This window comes from Megalops cyprinoides, chromosome 2 (assembly GCF_013368585.1).
Source record: "Megalops cyprinoides isolate fMegCyp1 chromosome 2, fMegCyp1.pri, whole genome shotgun sequence".
Lineage (NCBI taxonomy): Eukaryota > Metazoa > Chordata > Actinopteri > Elopiformes > Megalopidae > Megalops > Megalops cyprinoides.
The window spans coordinates 23756363-23774395 of record NC_050584.1 but is presented as its reverse complement, the minus strand read 5'-3'; the positions used below and the strand labels follow the sequence as shown (position 1 = coordinate 23774395).

Below are 18033 nucleotides of genomic sequence, written 5' to 3'. Positions count from 1 at the left end.
TTTGCACCACATTTGCAAATATATACGTTATTGAGATTAAAACACACGTATATGTTTAACAAAGTTTTTTTTCCCACTTTTAACTAGATTTGTGGGAGTTAACATAGAAAGTAATAATATAGCTACATGTCCTGGTTCGGTTGCTACATTTAAAACATTTGCGTTTAATTGAATATATTTTTGAAATAAGCAATATTTACAAATAACCGGAGAGCGGTAAAATAACCTTTGCTCAAAAGACGAGATGTTATAACTGATCTGAAAACTATTATATTTCTGATACCCCTCCGCTCTTGACGCACGATAAATATAAGCGTGTATCAGAAACTTAGCTTAGAATGTACATGGTCCAGTAGAATATATGTAGTTAATATGTTCACATTTCACAAATTATCGGAAGATGCAAGTGATCCCTAAAGCCAGAGCCTTCGGTTTACATTATTCATACGGAGGGGTGTGACTTACAGCCGCTTTTTTTTCTGCCTGTATATAACGAGAAGTTCACGCAAAAGAAAATACAGATGGAGAAGACTTGTCTTCACACTGTGGTAGAAAAAGTCTACTTAAGCCTACGTGACAACTCGCATACTTTTCCCTTTGTGTTTAACTTGTCACCATGATGCCCAGGCTGTGCGTTCTTTGTCTGGCGGCTGTCTTGGCTATCTTTACCCGGCTGGCGGAGACAGTCGGGCCGGTGGTTCGATGTGAACCTTGTGACGCGGGAGCACTTGGGCAGTGCAAACCTTTGCCCAAAGATTGTACCGAGAAGGTCCGAGAGCCCGGCTGCGGTTGCTGTATGACTTGCGCACTTACCGAGGGACAGTCTTGTGGAGTGTACACGGGGAGGTGCGGCTCCGGCTTGACCTGCCAACACCAGCCGGGTGAGACCAAACCTTTACAAGCTTTGCTGGAGGGACGGGGAGTTTGCTCCAGCGCAGTTCCCAAAAAACTCAGCAGCCTTTTGCTACCCATTCATAAACCAGGTAGGCAGCTCAGATTTACGAGTGTTAATGCAGTATATGTGTATTTTTCCTCTTCGTCGATAAAGAAATGCGTAAAATCAACGTGTTAGCTCGGTCGTGCATGCTTTACACCCAAGTTAGCTGTAGCTGATCTTGCATGCGCGAGGCGCTGTGCTGCGTCACCAGAATAAGTGTTGCTTTTGTTTTTGCGGAATTTACTCATCTGAAATTAATAGTATCGATGCAGATTTGACCTGAAAATATAGTCACCGGTTGATAAGTGAAGGGTTTGTGGACACAGTTTGCGAAAAATGACAATCGCCCGCCGATTTCTGCTACAAGTTAAGGATCCCAGGCGGTGTCGGGCTGCTGGTGGATTAAATAGGAAGAAACCGCAAATAGAACTGACTGGGCAAGCTTCGTCCACCTTTCCCCCCCGCATCTATGTCCTTCAGAGAGAGGCGTTTTTAAGCAGAACTGTCTTTGTGCTGCAATAGAGCCTGATCGCAAGGCAGTGTTATGAGTAAGCCTCAGTCGTATTAAGGTTGTGCGGTATCACCTACATTTACTTGGCAGAAGAGCAATAAAATAACTTCTTAATGAAACCTGATAAAACAACCCTCTTCCATGACAAGTGGTTGATTGCATTGCAAATAATAATAATAATAATAATAAATTACAAAAACTCAGCGCACAATTATTTTGCAAGGAACTGTGACCTGCGTACAAGCCATGTGTATGTTGAACATGTATATTGAAAGTTAAACAATGTCATAACACAATATTATGACAATCTGCTGACAGTTATGAAAAATATGAAATATTGCATGGGGAAGTGTTACGATGTGTATTCCAGTGCTGAGCAGTAGCAGCTCTTGTTTTGTGTATACATACACACACCAACACGCTGCTATAGAATATGCGTGGTGTGCGCTGAAATTTGGCTTTGTCAACCCAATCGTTATGGTATGCCACATGCAGTTATATTTAGCAGAAGTTAGACGCACGAAGATGGGTATTTTCTGAATGACGTTTCTCGTGCTTATTTCTCATTATAAGATTTATTAACAACAGTTTGCGTTTGATGCGGAGGCAGGGGCAAGGACAGAGGCAAACTAAAAGAGGGAAAAAAAACCCTGCATCATTGACACAGTGTACTTGTGGTTTACACCATAACATTTCCTCTATAAAAAAAAGAAAAACAACAAGCCTCTTTTTAAATGCATATCTTTCTCCCTGCCTGCGGAGCGCGGGATGGCTTATTAACTGAGGGGTTCGAGCCTCGTCTGGGAGCGTGTGCAACGCGCGATCCGGGTGACACGGCAGTGGAAATGTACGCGGAGGATGCCTGAGGCTGAAGGGCCTCGCTGGAGCCATGATCCCGCAGCGCTTTAATGCGCTCTTACGGCAGCGGCAGCAAACCGGGCAGGGGAGGCAGGCGAGGCAGGCGATTCCCAATCCGCTGTGTTTTCAGATGCCGGTGACGTCAACGCTCAGTTGTCCGTAGCAATTTAAGAGTGGCCGCAGTGGTGTGCTGAAGCACTTGAGTGCAGGATGGTGACAAGGGTTATTGTAAGCAAAGGGGGTCACTTTAAAAAACCTTTTTCTTATTTATTTTGTTTTTCTTAGTGTGCTCTTTGTGACTGATTTCTTTGTCGTGTTTGCATGTCTATTTTTGTAATTATTCCTGGTCCTATGTGATCAGTTGCTGTGTCATTTGTGCCATTTAGCCTTGTCTCAACAGTTTTCTTTATTTATATGAACAATTACTATATGTATATGGCATGTCTGGTGATGAATCACTTTTCTATGGAAAATTTCAACATGGTGCTATAACATATTAGAGTCTCTATATTGTCTCTGTAATGGTAGAAAAAGTTTACAACATTAAGTAAACCCTGCTGAGATTGATGTTAATAATTCCAACAGCTGGGAGGCCTTGCATCTATGAACTAGCTAATAGATTGATAATTTCAAGTGTCAGGATTAGACCTTGCTTGAAGAGCTTTGAAATGTTCTCCCCCTTCTGGTTGAAGTGGATAATTGCACCTCAATTGGTTTCCAGGCTGCAGACCAACAAGAGGAGGCCTCTGCTGACTCTTTTTTTTTCTTTTTTTAATGAGTTTGCGTGCTGCATTTCAAATTGTTTACTTGGCACAGATTATACAAACAAATGAAGTAAGAAGTTAAAATCATTTAAATGGTGAAGCATATAAAAGTTTACATTGTGAATAAATATTGATGCTATCCAGGTATCCAAATACGTCCTCCTCTGAGAAGCTCTGCGTGTTTGTCCCATTCATTTATTTTTAAAGTTATATCAACAGCTGTGTGTTGTTGATGTTGTTGTTGTTGTTGTTCAGTTTTATTTCAAGTTGCAGCAGTAATGGTGACATTAGGAGACCATTTGACCCTGGTGGGCGGGTGTCTGTTGCCTGGTTACTAATTGATCCAGTCAGAAGGGAGAAATGAACTGGTGGCCACATGTCCCCACACACCCCACCACTCCCAGTCCTGTTTGTCTGAAATCTGGTTCTACTTATTCTGAAAAATCCCCGTCGCCATCCCTGAGCTAATTGGGAGGCAGCAGCAACTCTGACTGTGCCCTGCCTCATACTTAGCCCAGGTCACTGCACTCATTTCCCATAAGCCTTTGGGATGGGTACCTGTGTTTGCTTCTCCATGTAAGTCAGCACCATTGATTGGTATAGACAGGGTTCTTGTCTGATCCCTCTGCATGCTGCCTACACTCATCTCCTTCCACTGAGCAAGAAGAGAGAGTGTCAAATGGCCCACAATGCATTGCACCACACACAGTGTCCACTTCATTGATCCCACCGCAATGGAAGTTTGCAAGAGGTGGACAGTTGCTTGGTTGGGTTGGTGGATATTCTGTTTAGCTATTAATGTAATTTGCTCTTAACTTTAAGTAATAAACTAAGTGTTTGTTAATGTCTGTTTTCAACTTACAAAACACTCAGGTCTTGGTTGGCACTTGAAGTAATTGAACATATTGTGCTGGAATCAAAAGAATGTAGCACTTGCTGACTCTCCTTGCTCAAAGTTAAGGATGAAATGCTATAGTGTTTAAGTTGGACGCTGCCCTCGCATTCCTCTACTGTTCATTGTTATCGTGTACGGGCCGTAGCAGAAGCTGTTAAAAACATAATAAAAGGAAGGAAAAATTATTATGTATCACTCATTTTTAAACTTTCCTTCCACTAAACTTAAACTTTCCTTTCGCTCAGTTCCACATTTTACAGATTTTGATATATATATTTTTTGTAGGTGTATAAACTTTAACGACCAGGGATGGTTTTTCGCTCACAGGAACTTGGTCATCCACTGAAGCTCTTGAGACAGAACTTTTTAGCCGAGTCATTTAAGGACAAAGACTCCAGTTGAGTCACTGTTAGTCGGTGGCGTAAGCTCAAGCACACCAGCAGCAGGAGTTCCGGTGAGGCCTCTTATCCTGTCAGTGCTGCGTTAGAGAAGCGATCTCATCTCAGCACAGGAATACTCCCATATTTTTCAGCACCTCATCAACCGAGCCATTCACCTTCAGATCCGAGTCGAGATTTTTTTTTTTGTTTGTTTGCTTGGAGTTTGGAGACCGTACTGGGGACAGTTTCTATCTGAATTACTTTGCAGAAGAAGACCACTGAGGCCCGATTGTACGATCCTGTAGGTTATAGGCATATGGCTAATAGGTCTATAATTTCTCAGTTCTGCCTTTTCTTATTTTTAGGTTCTGTATTTAAAACCCTTCGGTCAGGTGGCCGATGCCCTGTCTTTAACGATTTGTCAAGAATCTTTGCCAGCGGGCCTATAAATAACTTTCCTCATTTCTTTCAGTACACTTGGACACATGCCCTCTGGAAAGGAGGATTTGTTGATGTTAAATAGTTATGTTACTGTTTATTAGTTGGCAGGGTGACTTGGAGTACTTTGCCTCTCTGGCTTGAAAAGCCTCCAGTGCGGTATGGCTGTTTTTTTTCTCTCTCTCTCTCTCTCTCTCCTTTTTTTTAAAATCTTATAAGTATAAGCCTGCCCTGTATGAGGATCCCAATGCGCAGGCCAGAGGAGGAGGGAGACATGCGTAATAACCTGCGTCTAATTTCTGCCAAAGTGTAAAGTCATCGTGTAAAAAGGTCATGCAACAGAATAGAGTTTTGGGAGGGGGGTTAACTCATTTTTTAGAAATAACAATGATTGCATTCCTCTTGTGTGTCGGCCAGAGAACACCAGAGTGACAGAAGAGGAGCAGATTACCAACAGCACGGGGTCCCAGGGCCTGGAGAGCACCCACAGGGTCCCGGAGGCCATGGGGCCCCCACACCACGCCAAAGGGGACGTCATCAAGAAAGACCAGTCCAAAAAGTCGCAGAGCTACAAAGTAGAGTCGGTGTCCAGCGGGCTCAGCACCGACATGCAGAACTTCTCACTGGAGTCCAAGCGGGAGACGGAGTATGTAAGTAGCGCGGGTCGTGCCTCGCGATTTGGTGCGCGGATGAGAAGCGCGTGCTTGTGGGTGTGTATGTGTGTGTATGTGTATCTGTTTCTGAATGTGTGTGTATGTGTGTGTTTGTGCCTATGATATGTGTGTGTGTGTGCCTGCATGTGTGTATGTGTATGAGTGTGTGTGTGTGTGTGTGTGTATATACGTCCGTGTGAGTGTGCATGCCTGCTTGCATGTGTGAGTGTGTGCCTGTGTGTGTGCATATGTCCGTGCAAGTGTGAGTCTGTGTGCATGTGAGTGTGTGTGTGTGTGTGTGTTTGGGGGGGGGGTGGGGCCTCGATGCTGACTTGCAGACGGACGAGGAGCCTCCACAGATTCCCGTCATATTTCTGCAAGGTCGTTTCACCGCCCAGCTCTGCTGCACTGTTATTTGTTCACGACCGTCTGCGTTGCTGTGCTGCTAGCACTGCACAAGTGATGAATTGTGTGAAGCACCCCCCCTGCTCCTGGCTCTTTTGGCCCGATAAAGCAGCACACATAAGCCCTGTACAGTGCTTTGATTTTTGATCAGGAATGGGACCTAAAGATGGGTTGTGCAACCTTGCCTCCTCTCTTCCCTTGTCATTGCAGTGAGATAGCTGTAAGGCTGAATCTGTTGTCACTAGTGTACATTACACTAAATTATTGCCATTTATCCAGAGAGACTTACATGTTACCCATTTATACAGCTGTATATTTCTGAGGCAATTCTGAATTAAGTACCTCGCCCAAGTGAAGAACAGCAGTGCCCCAGTGGAGAATCGAACTGGCAACCTTTTGGTTCTGCTCTTAACACTGTGCTACACTGCCGCCCCTGTGTAGTCTATTTGATTGGAGAAAAGGGGTCTTTGTTACGACGTACCCCCTGCCACAAACCCTGTGAGGACAGTGAGCCATTATGCATCAGATTTTTACCCACCTTTGCAAGAGGGAGAGCTAACTTTCATTGCAGTTTAGCCTGCTGTCTGAACTACAGCAGAGCGAGAGCAGAATGTCTGATATATATACCCCTGAATCTTGACGTCACAAACCAGAGGGTGATTATGTGCGATTTCTAAAGTGGTGAGTGTGGCACTTCAGACACCAACGTGCGGTTTCCCTGCTGTCATTGTTTTCAAAGCCCGGGCCGAGCGCGCCCGGTTACTAAAGGGTTATCTTTTTTATCGCGGCCTTCCTCGGAGCGAAACACATGTTTGGCGTAACATATAAAACATGGCCCGTCCGTTTGATGTGACTGTGCGGTGGGAGTGTGTGTCCCCTCGGATGAATTATGGGAAGGCTCCCTATTTCGGTAATGAAAGCCACATTGCGGTGGTGTGTAAACAGTGTCCCCTCTGCAGTGTCGTGGGTGCCGTGTCCTCTCTGGGTGCGCTACCTCCCCCGCCCCCTGCTCCCCCCCACCCCGTCCTGACGCGGCGTACCTCCGGCCCTGTCCACCGTGGGTCTGAGGGCTGATCCACTGCAAAGGGCTGGAAATGTCTCTGGCCCCCATTGCAGTTCTGCCCTCCCCCCATGAGTGGAGGGGCGGGGCTCTCTGACTGTGTCACCTGCAGTAACGAAGGCTGTGTGCCACTTAGTCAGCACCATGGGTCCAGAAGGGTTTTTCTTGTTGACAAGTGGTGTAAAAATGCTGGATTTTAACCATAGGTAGCGGGGGTTGGGTTGAGGGGCCCCTGTGAACACCCCCAGCTTTATTTATGGCCACTAGCCCGCGACTTTGCTTCCTGGGGAAGAGTTTTTTTGCGAAGCTGGGTGAAAATAGAGGAGCTGGAGTCACAGGGGTAGGGGTGGGGGTGGGGGTTGGGGGGGTGTCTGATGGAAGGTTCCGGGAGCTTGGAGGTTCGTCCCCCACCATCTGCGTCTTTTGAACACTGTGCAGGGATTGCAGCTAATTACCACCAGGGGGCAGCATGTAGAATCCAGCTCTCTTCCACTGTGAATGAAGGCCGCTTGTTACATGGTCTCTCTTCCTTCACTGTACAAGACTCCCGTCCCTAGGTGTTTGGTCATTTAAAAAGTGACAGTAAACCCACCCCAACCCCCCCACCCCTCTGCCACCACCCGTGGCGATGCTAAGCCGTGACGTCTGCCCCCTCGTCTTTGCTTTGAAGGGCCCCTGCCGACGGGAGATGGAGAGCGTCCTCAACAGTCTCAAGATCACAAACGTCCTCAACCCGAGAGGCTTCCGCATTCCCAACTGTGACAAAAAGGGCTTCTACAAAAAAAAGCAGGTAAGGAAGCGCCCCCTGTCGCCTTGACAATAACAGCAAAAGAATTAAAAAAAAAAAACAACAACAACAAATAACCAAGAACGAACATGTTGTTCAGCTAAGCCACTCACGCGGTCATTGTTCGTCCCTGCCGAGGAAGTCAAGGGAAGCCAGGACTCCCGAGGTCCCTCTCATGTATTGTCTAATGCGCATTTTTCCCCTGAAGTGAACCGCAGATTAGAGCGAGGTGGGTTTTGTGCAAGCATTTCCCTGGCCTAGAGACAGAAGCCCCCCCCCCTCCACCAACACACCGCCACCACCCCCCCCCACTCCGTGATATTGATGTTTTCAAGGCTGTGGTAAAGCGCCTGCCCACCCACAGGGCCAAAGAGCACATGCCTCCACCAGATTATCAACGTTCCTGATGGAGTGCGATCCTTACAGGCTGCTGGGAAAATGGGGGTTATAAAAGCAAGCTGTGGTGGGGGTGTTGGCAGGCATGGGGGGGGGGGGGGTGCGCAGTGTGTGGGTGAGGGGGGTGTGTGGTTGTTGGAGTCTTGAAGAGGACTGTAATGCATAAAAAGCCTGTATGTCTACAGCCAGTGGAACACGCATCGAGGGTGGTTAAGGTAGTTTTGTAACCTCAAAGGAATGCTAACACTAAATGCTGATAGTTGGTCATAAATACCAATAAGACTGTAAGACCTGTAAGACTGTCTGTGTGTGTGTGTGTGTGTGTGCGTGTGTGTATAATGTATGTGTTTCTGAGACTATACACCATCAAGCAGTCAGCTCTGTATCATTTGTAAGTTAGCCTCTTGCCTCGTTTGGAGGACTGTTCCTCTTTGAGCTCCTCGGATTTGTGCGGAGCAGGCCACAGATTGACAGCCCAGGATACAAAGAGGGCAGTACCTGCTTAATTAGAGCTGTCCAAGGTGCTGAATGCTTTACCACAATCCTCGGCCGTGGCGGGAACAGCGGCTCAGAATCCCCTCCTTTTTTTCCACTCGACAACAGCAACAATCCCATAGTGTAATTGTGAGAAACTATGACTCACTCATCGGCCTGCCAGTACCCTTCTGAGAAATACTACAACTCACCCTACTTCCTAGTGGAATTCTGAGAAAAGGATGACTCGCTGAACAGCTAGCTACTACAGTTCCAGGAAAAAGCGGCACGCTCACCAAATTGGTGAATTGACCCAGCAGGCTTACGAGCTTTGCAACTGCCTTACGCAAGCCACTGCCATAGAGACCTTTGTATTTTTAATTTTGCATGTCTGGGAGAAAGCCAGCAAACCAGCCGTTGTGCTGCAACCCCTGCTGCTGGAACAACGTTTGCAGCCTTCGTTGCTGAACTGAAATCGCCACCAAACCGCTTGGCTTTTTATTTGATGTCAGAGTGGGCACCACGTCGTGTTTCAGTCTTGTGTCTCGTGGCTCACCAGTAAGGGTCAGAGTTTCCACCGTTTAGCTTACAGAAAGAACAGCTTTTCCATCCCTAAGTTTCCATTCGACGATGGCTTTGGAGGATGCTGAATCACACCACGTGCAGTAATGTCACAAATGTTGCATGACCTCAACAGGGGGCGAAGCTGGCTCTGGACTGCGCTGTGCGTCCTAAGCTCTGTTTCTATATTAGACTGCAGCCACTCTGAGATGGCGTGAGAGGTAGGACAGTGGCCGTAAAGGCAGACTAGATGAGATTAGTACACTAAACCCTACAGCTGGGCCTCAAATGTTTCACCCCCAAGGGTGTTCGGGGTTTCCTTCTAGCCAATCAATTTGTCAATCAGGTCCAGTGAAAACTTCACTGCTTCCATCTTTTTCTTTATACCGGTTTCCACATTTTGCAAGCTTGACCGATTACCATTTGCATTGTCTTCATTTCATGCATATGGAGCTTTAGTTCCAGTGACCAGGTGTGTGCATCCTCTGTGTTCAAGATCAGAGTGCTCCATTTGTCTGTCAGTCACTCGATCAGCCAATCAGTAAATCTAGCTGTCTAAATAAGTGCTTTCAAAAAGGAGTTTCCACAGAGCACTGTCCACCGATTGCCCTGGGAAATGACCTAGTTGTTAATCAAGCCCTTAAGCTACCCTGCTATGTATATCTACATAACGCAGCAATCGCATATGACAAGTTCTTACAAGAGAGCGGTGGACAGTTTGTGCTTGGAGAAATGCATTTTGGTTTGTGAGAAAGAATGGAGCGTGTGCTGGCTCCCCAGCTAGTGAGATGGGGCGGTCCCGGCCCCAGAGGCTGTTCCTCTGACCAGAATCTGATGGTTGATTACAATCAGACTCTCCTAATAAACCCCCCCACACCCCCCCTCCTCTGTCTGCCTCCTCTGTCTGCCTCTTTTCCTCTGCACCCAGCTGTCTTTGAAAGAGACAGAGAGTGCGAGGGCTCTGTTTAGATCACAGCACACCATTTAGGGAGGGCTTAATGCTTAAGGACATAAGTGTACACTACGCAAGCATATACCAAGAGCTCCTCTCTTTCAGGGCTACAAACAAAGCTAGACAAGAGCATTTTTCTATTAATATACATTTTTCACTGTAGGCATTGTAAAGTCAGAATATATTAAGTTTAAAAACTGTACTTACTGTATGTTTGTGTATGTATGTACATATGTGTGTAATGTGCTGTGACAGAGCTGGCTGATGCTCTACACATAAATTAACAGAAGGAGTAAAATTTACAAAACAGTAATTTATTTTAAAAACCACTCACAAACACAGGAGAACCAGTCTACAACCACCAGCACACAAAATGGCTTCCAAGGGTCTGAACTCTTCTGTGTGGCCACACACCTGTAAATAACAAGCCTAATTAGGACACACCTGTATATAACAAGCCTAATTAGGACACGTGTGACCAGTTAACTGGTTCACAGACAGACAAGACAATTAACAAAACAATTATTAAATAATCAATTAAGACAAACATGAAACCTGTTTCAGTTGTAGTTGACTGATTTAAAGTGCTTATTTTACAAGATGGAAAATGGACAATATGAGGATCCTCAATTTAACCAATTTAACAATTAATTAACATTTAACATTTAACCTGTTGGGGTGGGGTGAAGAGCTGCTCCTTCACATGTGCACATTATGTATATTATGTGAATATCAATATACTGTGTTTATACACACAGACACACACAGTGTATGTAATATTAAGGTCAGGTGTTACATTAAAATCCTATTTGAAAGTAACAAAAAGTGGAGGTTTGCATTAATGGATCGAGTGCTGTACACATGGTATGAGACACTGATAGCGGAAAAAGGAAGCAGCGCAGAGGCTCTGAATTAACGAGGACGGGTTGCTGATGGAGAAAAATGGGCCGAGGGCAAGCTTGTGTGCCCGAGTGTCCTCTCACCCAAAATAAGTTCTGAAACCCGAGCCCAGCTATGTGGAAGCCAGAACTAGAGCCGCCATACCTGTTGAGGTTGCAGTGAAAGCTAATTATAGCCGTAATTATATGAATTGGCGCGGTGACTGTTTGGCATTGCAAACTAGGCCTGCTCCGCTGCCCTACCTAGCTCCACTGATTGCATTCCAAGATTAATACTATTGTGTGGCAGGGGTTTGCCAGTTCTCATTAAACTAAAAAATGGTGACTTTGTTGAGAATGTGGGAATAAAATGGAGGAATAACATTAAACCTTATTTGAAAACCAGAATGGGGTTTTCAAGTGCAGGCCGCGGGACGTATTTATAAGAATTATTTGAAACTTTCCATAAAATCTTAGTGTCTGGGTACAGGACTTCTTGCCAGTGTGAGTGGAAGGGTGGACTGTATACCTGAGGGGGGAGGTTTGGAGGCGGCAGAAGCTGCGACCACCCCAGTGCCCCCCACCCCACAGAGAAACGTCAAGGTGGCCACCCGCTCCTCGAGGTGATCTCCCCATAATTGCCCGGCGCGTTTGAAAAAGCACTTACGAAAATAAATCTAAGGCATTTCGAAATCATACGTTGCCCACAATTGGTTTATAATAAATGACTACCCAGAGAACTCCAGTCAGTTATTTTCTGTGTGTATATATATACAGTTATTTTCCTATGCCATAGAATTACCAAAGTAATATTTATATTACGCAGCAGTTGGTGTTTAATGTGAGCTCTCTTGTTGACCTGCAATCATTTTTTAACCAATACGAGGAGACTCTTATTATCTTCATTTTTTTCTAGCTGTAGTTTTTAGGAAGGCAATATCCTCCTGCTAGAAGAGAAGGGATCGCTTAAAATTTGTAGGTTATTTAATGACCTCCAAGTTACTTTGTAGTTTTTGTGATTCCTTTTTAATGCAGAGTGGGTCAGTTATTATTCCTGTTATTTATGAATGTGTATATTATGTCGGTACAGAGTACATTAAATGAAGATATATTGTATTGTTGTCATTTACCACAGTGGTACTCAACCGGTGTGCACCGGTGTGCCGCTGAATTTTGAGGAACCCAATGCATTATGCGTGTGACGTTCTTCATAATCGATAACCAACTTTAAGTTGGTGTGCCTTGACGTTCTGGTTTGACCTTTGATGTGCCTTAGCCCCAAAAAGGTTGAAAACCACCTCTGATTTAGCAGATGCTCTTATCCGGAGGGTCTTGCATAGGTTACAATTTTTCCATGTTATCCATTTATACAGGTGGATGTTTACTGAGGCAATTCTGGGTCAAGTACCACACCCAAGGGTACAACAGCAGTGCTCCAGTGGGGAATCTAACCAGCAGCCTTTTGGTTACAAGCCCTGCTCCTAACCACTATGCTACACTGATGCCCAAGATGTGTAATATATTGCTACGACTGCCTAAATAATAATTTTATCTTGTGAGAGGATCTTGTAGAGGCAACAGAAAGAAATGTGAATGATGGTGTAAGTGGTGTAACTTTTGCCATTCACAAGTACAGGTGTAAAGAATATATCCCAACACCTTATTTCTAACAGGTGAAGTAATTTTCAAATCAATTAAATAGTGAGTTACAGTTGTTATAAACTGAAGTGGAGGACTGCTAGACAAGATTATAGAGAAAAATTCAGCACCGATATCATAATGACACCAAAATGAACGCCTGCCCACATTGAATCAGTGAATGCTTGCTTGTATAATTCTCTCAACAGTCTGGCTTGTGAGGTACTTACACAAAAGAAATAATTAGAGCAAAGGAAGTATTTGGGAGGATTAGCTGATCATAGACACATGTCAGGATGCTGTTGACACAGCCGTATCAAGAATCCACAACAATCTGAAAGCAAATGTTACTTGCCTAATTTGCTTCTGGGGGAGTGTTGCTGACAGCACAATCAGTAGCAAATGCCATCAGAAACAGAATATTTCTGGGATGCAGGAAATGGGACAATGTTTCAGATTTTTGACAGGGAGGGAACAGATAGACCTGAGCGCTCCGGCAGCAAAGCGCTGAGGGAGAGCAGTCAGCCCTTCCCACAGTGCACTGCGTTTAGGGCTGCTGCCGAAAGCAGAATGGAGACACACACACTCACATGCACACGCACACACGCACACACACATACACACACACACACACACACACACACACACGCACACACGCACACACACACACACACACACACACACACAGACACACGCACACACACACGTGCACACACACACACACACACAGACACACACACACACACACAGACACACGCACACACACAGACACACGCACACACACAGACACACACACACACACACACACACACAGACACACGCACACACACACGTGCACACACACACGCACATGCAGGTGCACACGCACACATGCACAAACACACACACTCATACTCATACACACACAGGGGCTGAGCTCACAGTCAGTCATCATAACCCGGCCTCATTGGAGCACAATGGTATGCACTCCCCCACAAAACGATCTGGTTCGGCAAGTCGAAAATAGCAGCCGGCCGCAAACACGGGCAGCATTAAAGAGGAGCAAAATAAATGGCTCAAGGCTGTAATGAAGGCATTGCAGGAAGACCTCTCTGTGACGAGGAAGCCGCGTTTTATTCAAGGCATATCGATATGCTTTCCTTTCTTAAAAGCGCCTTTTGAACTGCAGCAGTGGTCCCGTTATCAAGATGTTAAACACGGCCCTCACACAGGGGGTTTTTCCATATGTTCTCCCCTGATTGTTGCCTTATTAGCTGCTTATCTACTGTCCAAAGCTGGGATGTTTTAAGGGAGACCGGTCAGGGGGTTGAACAAAAAAGTAGGGGTGGCAATAAAATTGGCACCCCCCAGCTGGTCTGTAAATCATTTGTTGTACCCATAATTTGGAGCTGTACGGTATAATCAGCAACAGATGATTTTGACTACATGCCAGCTTCTTAAAATAGCCCCCTGGTCTCAGTGGTCCTCTCCGGCGGGCCCGGGCAAATATTTTAGCAGGTTTTTTGTTTACCTTTCTTACACTTTTTTTGACTGTCTTTTATGAAATGAGTTGCTCTCTAAGTAACACGACCCCCCCCCAATCCCCCCTCACCCCAGTACATCCCAAAAAAGGACACTTAGGCGCTCCAAGTTCCCATCGAGCTTACAGCCCTGATAGAGCACTCTGTCAGGGGAGGTTAGATGGTCAGTCTGGCGGCATTGCACCAGGAACAGGAGGGGTGGGCCAATGGCATGTTTCCTGTCTTGGTGTCTGTGGTCGTTCTTGTTGCTGGCCACTGAGGAGACGAACCTCATGTCTGACTCACCCTCGATGACGAGGTGAATTTTTTTCCCTCCGGTGAGGCCCACACGGGCGTTGAAGCCCTGGTCTGTCAGTCTGTGCACGAGAAATGTGACAGATCCTCACCTGCCCTGTGACAGAAGGAGGGGTCTGTGGAGCGAAAGTGCTTTGTCCCTTTTTATGAACACGATCATGTGAAAACATTGCGCGACTCAAGGGGGAAATCACATCCTCAGCGGCATGGCGTTCTTTACCGACAGAAGCCACATTTAAACCTTGTGCTCCCATGTGACTGGCGTCTTTTGGAAGCCTCTTAGAGAGTGGAGAGAATCCCCAGACATCCCAAATTTAACCGCGTTCCTTCCTCTGCTGCTCGCAGCGAGAAGGGAAGTCCTCTGGCTTTCACATGCTTAGGAAGGTGTTATAGTACCGCAGGGGTATGCGCAACACCTTAACGGAAACACGTATCAGCTTACAGTATCTGTCACCGCAACTATATTAACGCTGTAACAGTCCTGCCCATCAGCCAGGAATACTACATCATGTGTGAATGTTATAAACGTTTGCAAAGGAATGTGACTGCATTGCCGGCTTAGTGCTGTGGTGGCGTTAAAACCATGAGTGAAGCTCGTTCTTACATTCTGTGCTCTCTCTCTCTCTCTCCCTCTTTATCTCTCTCTCGACAACCCTCTCTGCCCCTCGCTCTTTCCACCCCTCTCTCACTCTCTCTCTTTATCTTGTTTTCCTTCCTCTAGTGTCGCCCCTCCAAGGGCAGAAAGCGGGGCTACTGTTGGTGCGTGGATAAGTACGGGCAGCCCCTGCCCGGCTACGACGGCAAGGAAAGAGGAGATCCCCAGTGCTACAACCTGGAGAGCAAGTGAGCGCCGGAGAGAGGGAGAGAGAGCGCGCACGAGAGAGAGAGAGCGAGAGAGCGAGAGAGAGAGAGAGAGAGAGAGAGGGAGAGAGAGGGCGCAGTCGGCTCCCGAGGATTGTGCGCACAAGACTGAATAAACAAAGACTTTGAAAGGTGCTGGCCTCTGCGGCGGTGCCTGCCTTGGCAGAGATGGCCGTGCCTCAAGCCATGTGACCTGCAAGGGAATACACAGAGCTTGTGAAGACTGGAGATTACAACTAGGCCAAGCCATTTAATTCTTACGGCTTTCTATTTTGTGCATAGGGAGCTTTGAATTCCCAAATAGAGAGAGAGAGAGAGCGAGAGAGCAAGAGAGGGAGAGAGCGAGAGAGAATAAATATATATATATTATATAAATATATATGATCTGCACTATTCTTTAGAGAGAGGGAGAGAAGGCACTTCACTTGTGAAATCGGAAGGAGGGATTTTCCACTCACTTTGTTAAGAACTGCATGTGACCCACTTGATCCTGGGAGACAAAAAAGCTCAATGTTGAAATCCAAACGATGCGCATACAGACACACACACTCCAGCAGATGGATTTTGTGTGTGTGCGTGTTTGTGTGTGTATGTGCGTGTGTGAGAGTACATGTGTGTGATTGAGTGAGAGTGCGTGTTCGTCCACCACATATATGCTATGTCTCTGGAAAAAGAAAAAAAGGTGCTTTTGGATCTTGGCCCAGCTGAGCATGTGCCACACGGCTTTATTTAGTGCTTTCAGTATGGGGGACCAGAGGGATTTATGCGGGCCGCTCCTTGTACTGTCACCGAGGGCCCTCTCCAGCTTTGCTCAGGGTTTGTGACGAAGTGAAGACTCATGGGAAGGATACCCTCATACCACTGACTGCTTTGAGAGACACCAACTGCCTTCCCACATTGTTCTGTGGGATACCGAGTTTCTCATAACCCCCCCCCCCCCCCCCCCCCCCCCCATATGCAAGCACATGCATACACTCTTGCTCGCGCACACACACACACACACACACACACAATTAACTCGTCCTGTGCCTGACTCCCACTCACACTGCTGACCTTGCACACTGAAAGGGGTACAGCTTCGTTCCGGTCATGGCACCTCTTCTATGCACATGCTCTTCCAACGCCACAGCACTTTGTCACTGTTCTGTATATCCCCCCTCACCCAAGTGGCCAGAAAGGAATTTAAAGTAGGGGCTTGTCTCCCAGTAATGGTGCCTTATCTCTTATGTGCTCCTCTTCCTCCACTTTGCCTTCAACCTTTTAGGGGGCTCAGCTACTGCCTCCTCTGGCCCAGGTCCAGACTTGAGCAGCGTCCACCCCTTGCCACCACAGTGTGTGTGTGTATTGTGTGTGTGCGTGCGTGTCTAAGATTGGGCATTTTTATGTTAGCATACTTTTTTTGAGTGTGTGTGTGATGGCATGTGTGAGCGAACTTTTTTGTGCTGGCCCATGTGTCTGCACGTGTGTGTGTGTGTGTGTGTGTGTGTGTCTGGGTGTATGAATGTGTGTTTGTGTGTGTGTCTGATCCAAAATATCTGGTCTCGAGTCTGTCTCTGGGTGGTCTTGGTCAGCCGAGTAGCAGCTCCACCTTCTCTCCTCTATCCAGGCTCTTCTATTGTGTAGGCAGCCGGTTACAGTCCCCCATTGCACCCCCCGTCGTCCGAGGTCCCCCACCCTCGGGTGCTCAATCGGTACAATCGGCTAACGCCGTTCTGTAGACTGAGAAGGCCATGCCAAGAAACTCGTACGATTTTTACATGCCAACGTTCTCCACAGCTGTGGATAAGCTGTGGATTCACGAAATGCCGAATGAAATGTAAAAAAAATTAAATAAATAAATAAATAAAAATAAAAAATGGCCATTCATCATAGCCAGTAGTGGTTTCTGGTTCAGGCCTCTTCTGCCACATCCTGTGTAATGACTTGAAAAGTGGAGGGTACCAATCTGGAATGCTTTCCCAGTAGCTCGGTAGCATATAATTGGCTGTATGCTTGTTCTAAAAATGCTGGTGCTATTGCCATTTCTGTTTAGTTTTGTTGACTTGATTTGGGGAAGATCATAACATATCTGTCTAGCTGGTGGCCCTCCTTTACGTTGTTTTTTTTCTCTTGGCCAGCTGTGTGTCTGAATAGACATATATACAGTACTTAAACATATTTATCTAAAAAGATATATAAGCTGATCCAAACTATTCATTCTCTTAAGAATCATACAGTGACTTATCAATTGCACAACAACAAAAGAACAGCATATTTTGGGAATATAATCACTAATAAATATTAAATATTCGTTTTAATTTTCAGCAGTATGGCAGAACAAATGTTCACTCACAGATACTCATGTACTCTTGATTTGTAGTATAACCTGCACTCCTTCAATAGCATAGATTCATATCTCTCATTATTCACCATGTTATCCCACCTGTTGTGCAATGTGTAGGTCACGCCTATGTGTAGCAGTACATCTGAACAATGTAATTAAGTCACTTTTCTGCTGGTCTGGTAAGGAGCTCTCCTTTCACGGGTAATTGTGTGTGTGTGTGTGTGTGTGTGTGTGTGTGTGCACGTGTGTGTGTGTGTGTGTGTGTGTATGTGCGCGCATGTGTGTGTGTTTTTTAAGATTATCATTTTAAAGAATTTTGATCCTTGAAGCTTTCATTTTACTAAACTAGAAATCACAGCTATTCTTTTCTTTGAGAAAGGAAACAATTCTGTTTAAATATAATTTGTATTTAATGTCTTTTTTAAATAAAGAATAAACACTATTTTAA

The 18033-nt window shown here is 45.8% G+C and overlaps 1 protein-coding gene across 1 annotated transcript; it reads left to right on the top strand.

The window, feature by feature from the left end:
* Positions 1-537: 537 nt before the first annotated feature.
* igfbp3 (insulin-like growth factor binding protein 3) lies at positions 538-15596 on the top strand. The gene is made up of 4 exons (XM_036520653.1): positions 538-983; positions 5201-5433; positions 7572-7691; positions 15123-15596. The coding sequence occupies exons 1-4, from the start codon at positions 617-619 to the stop codon at positions 15246-15248; spliced, it is 846 nt and encodes a 281-aa protein (XP_036376546.1). The 5' UTR covers positions 538-616; the 3' UTR covers positions 15249-15596.
* Positions 15597-18033: the final 2437 nt, after the last annotated feature.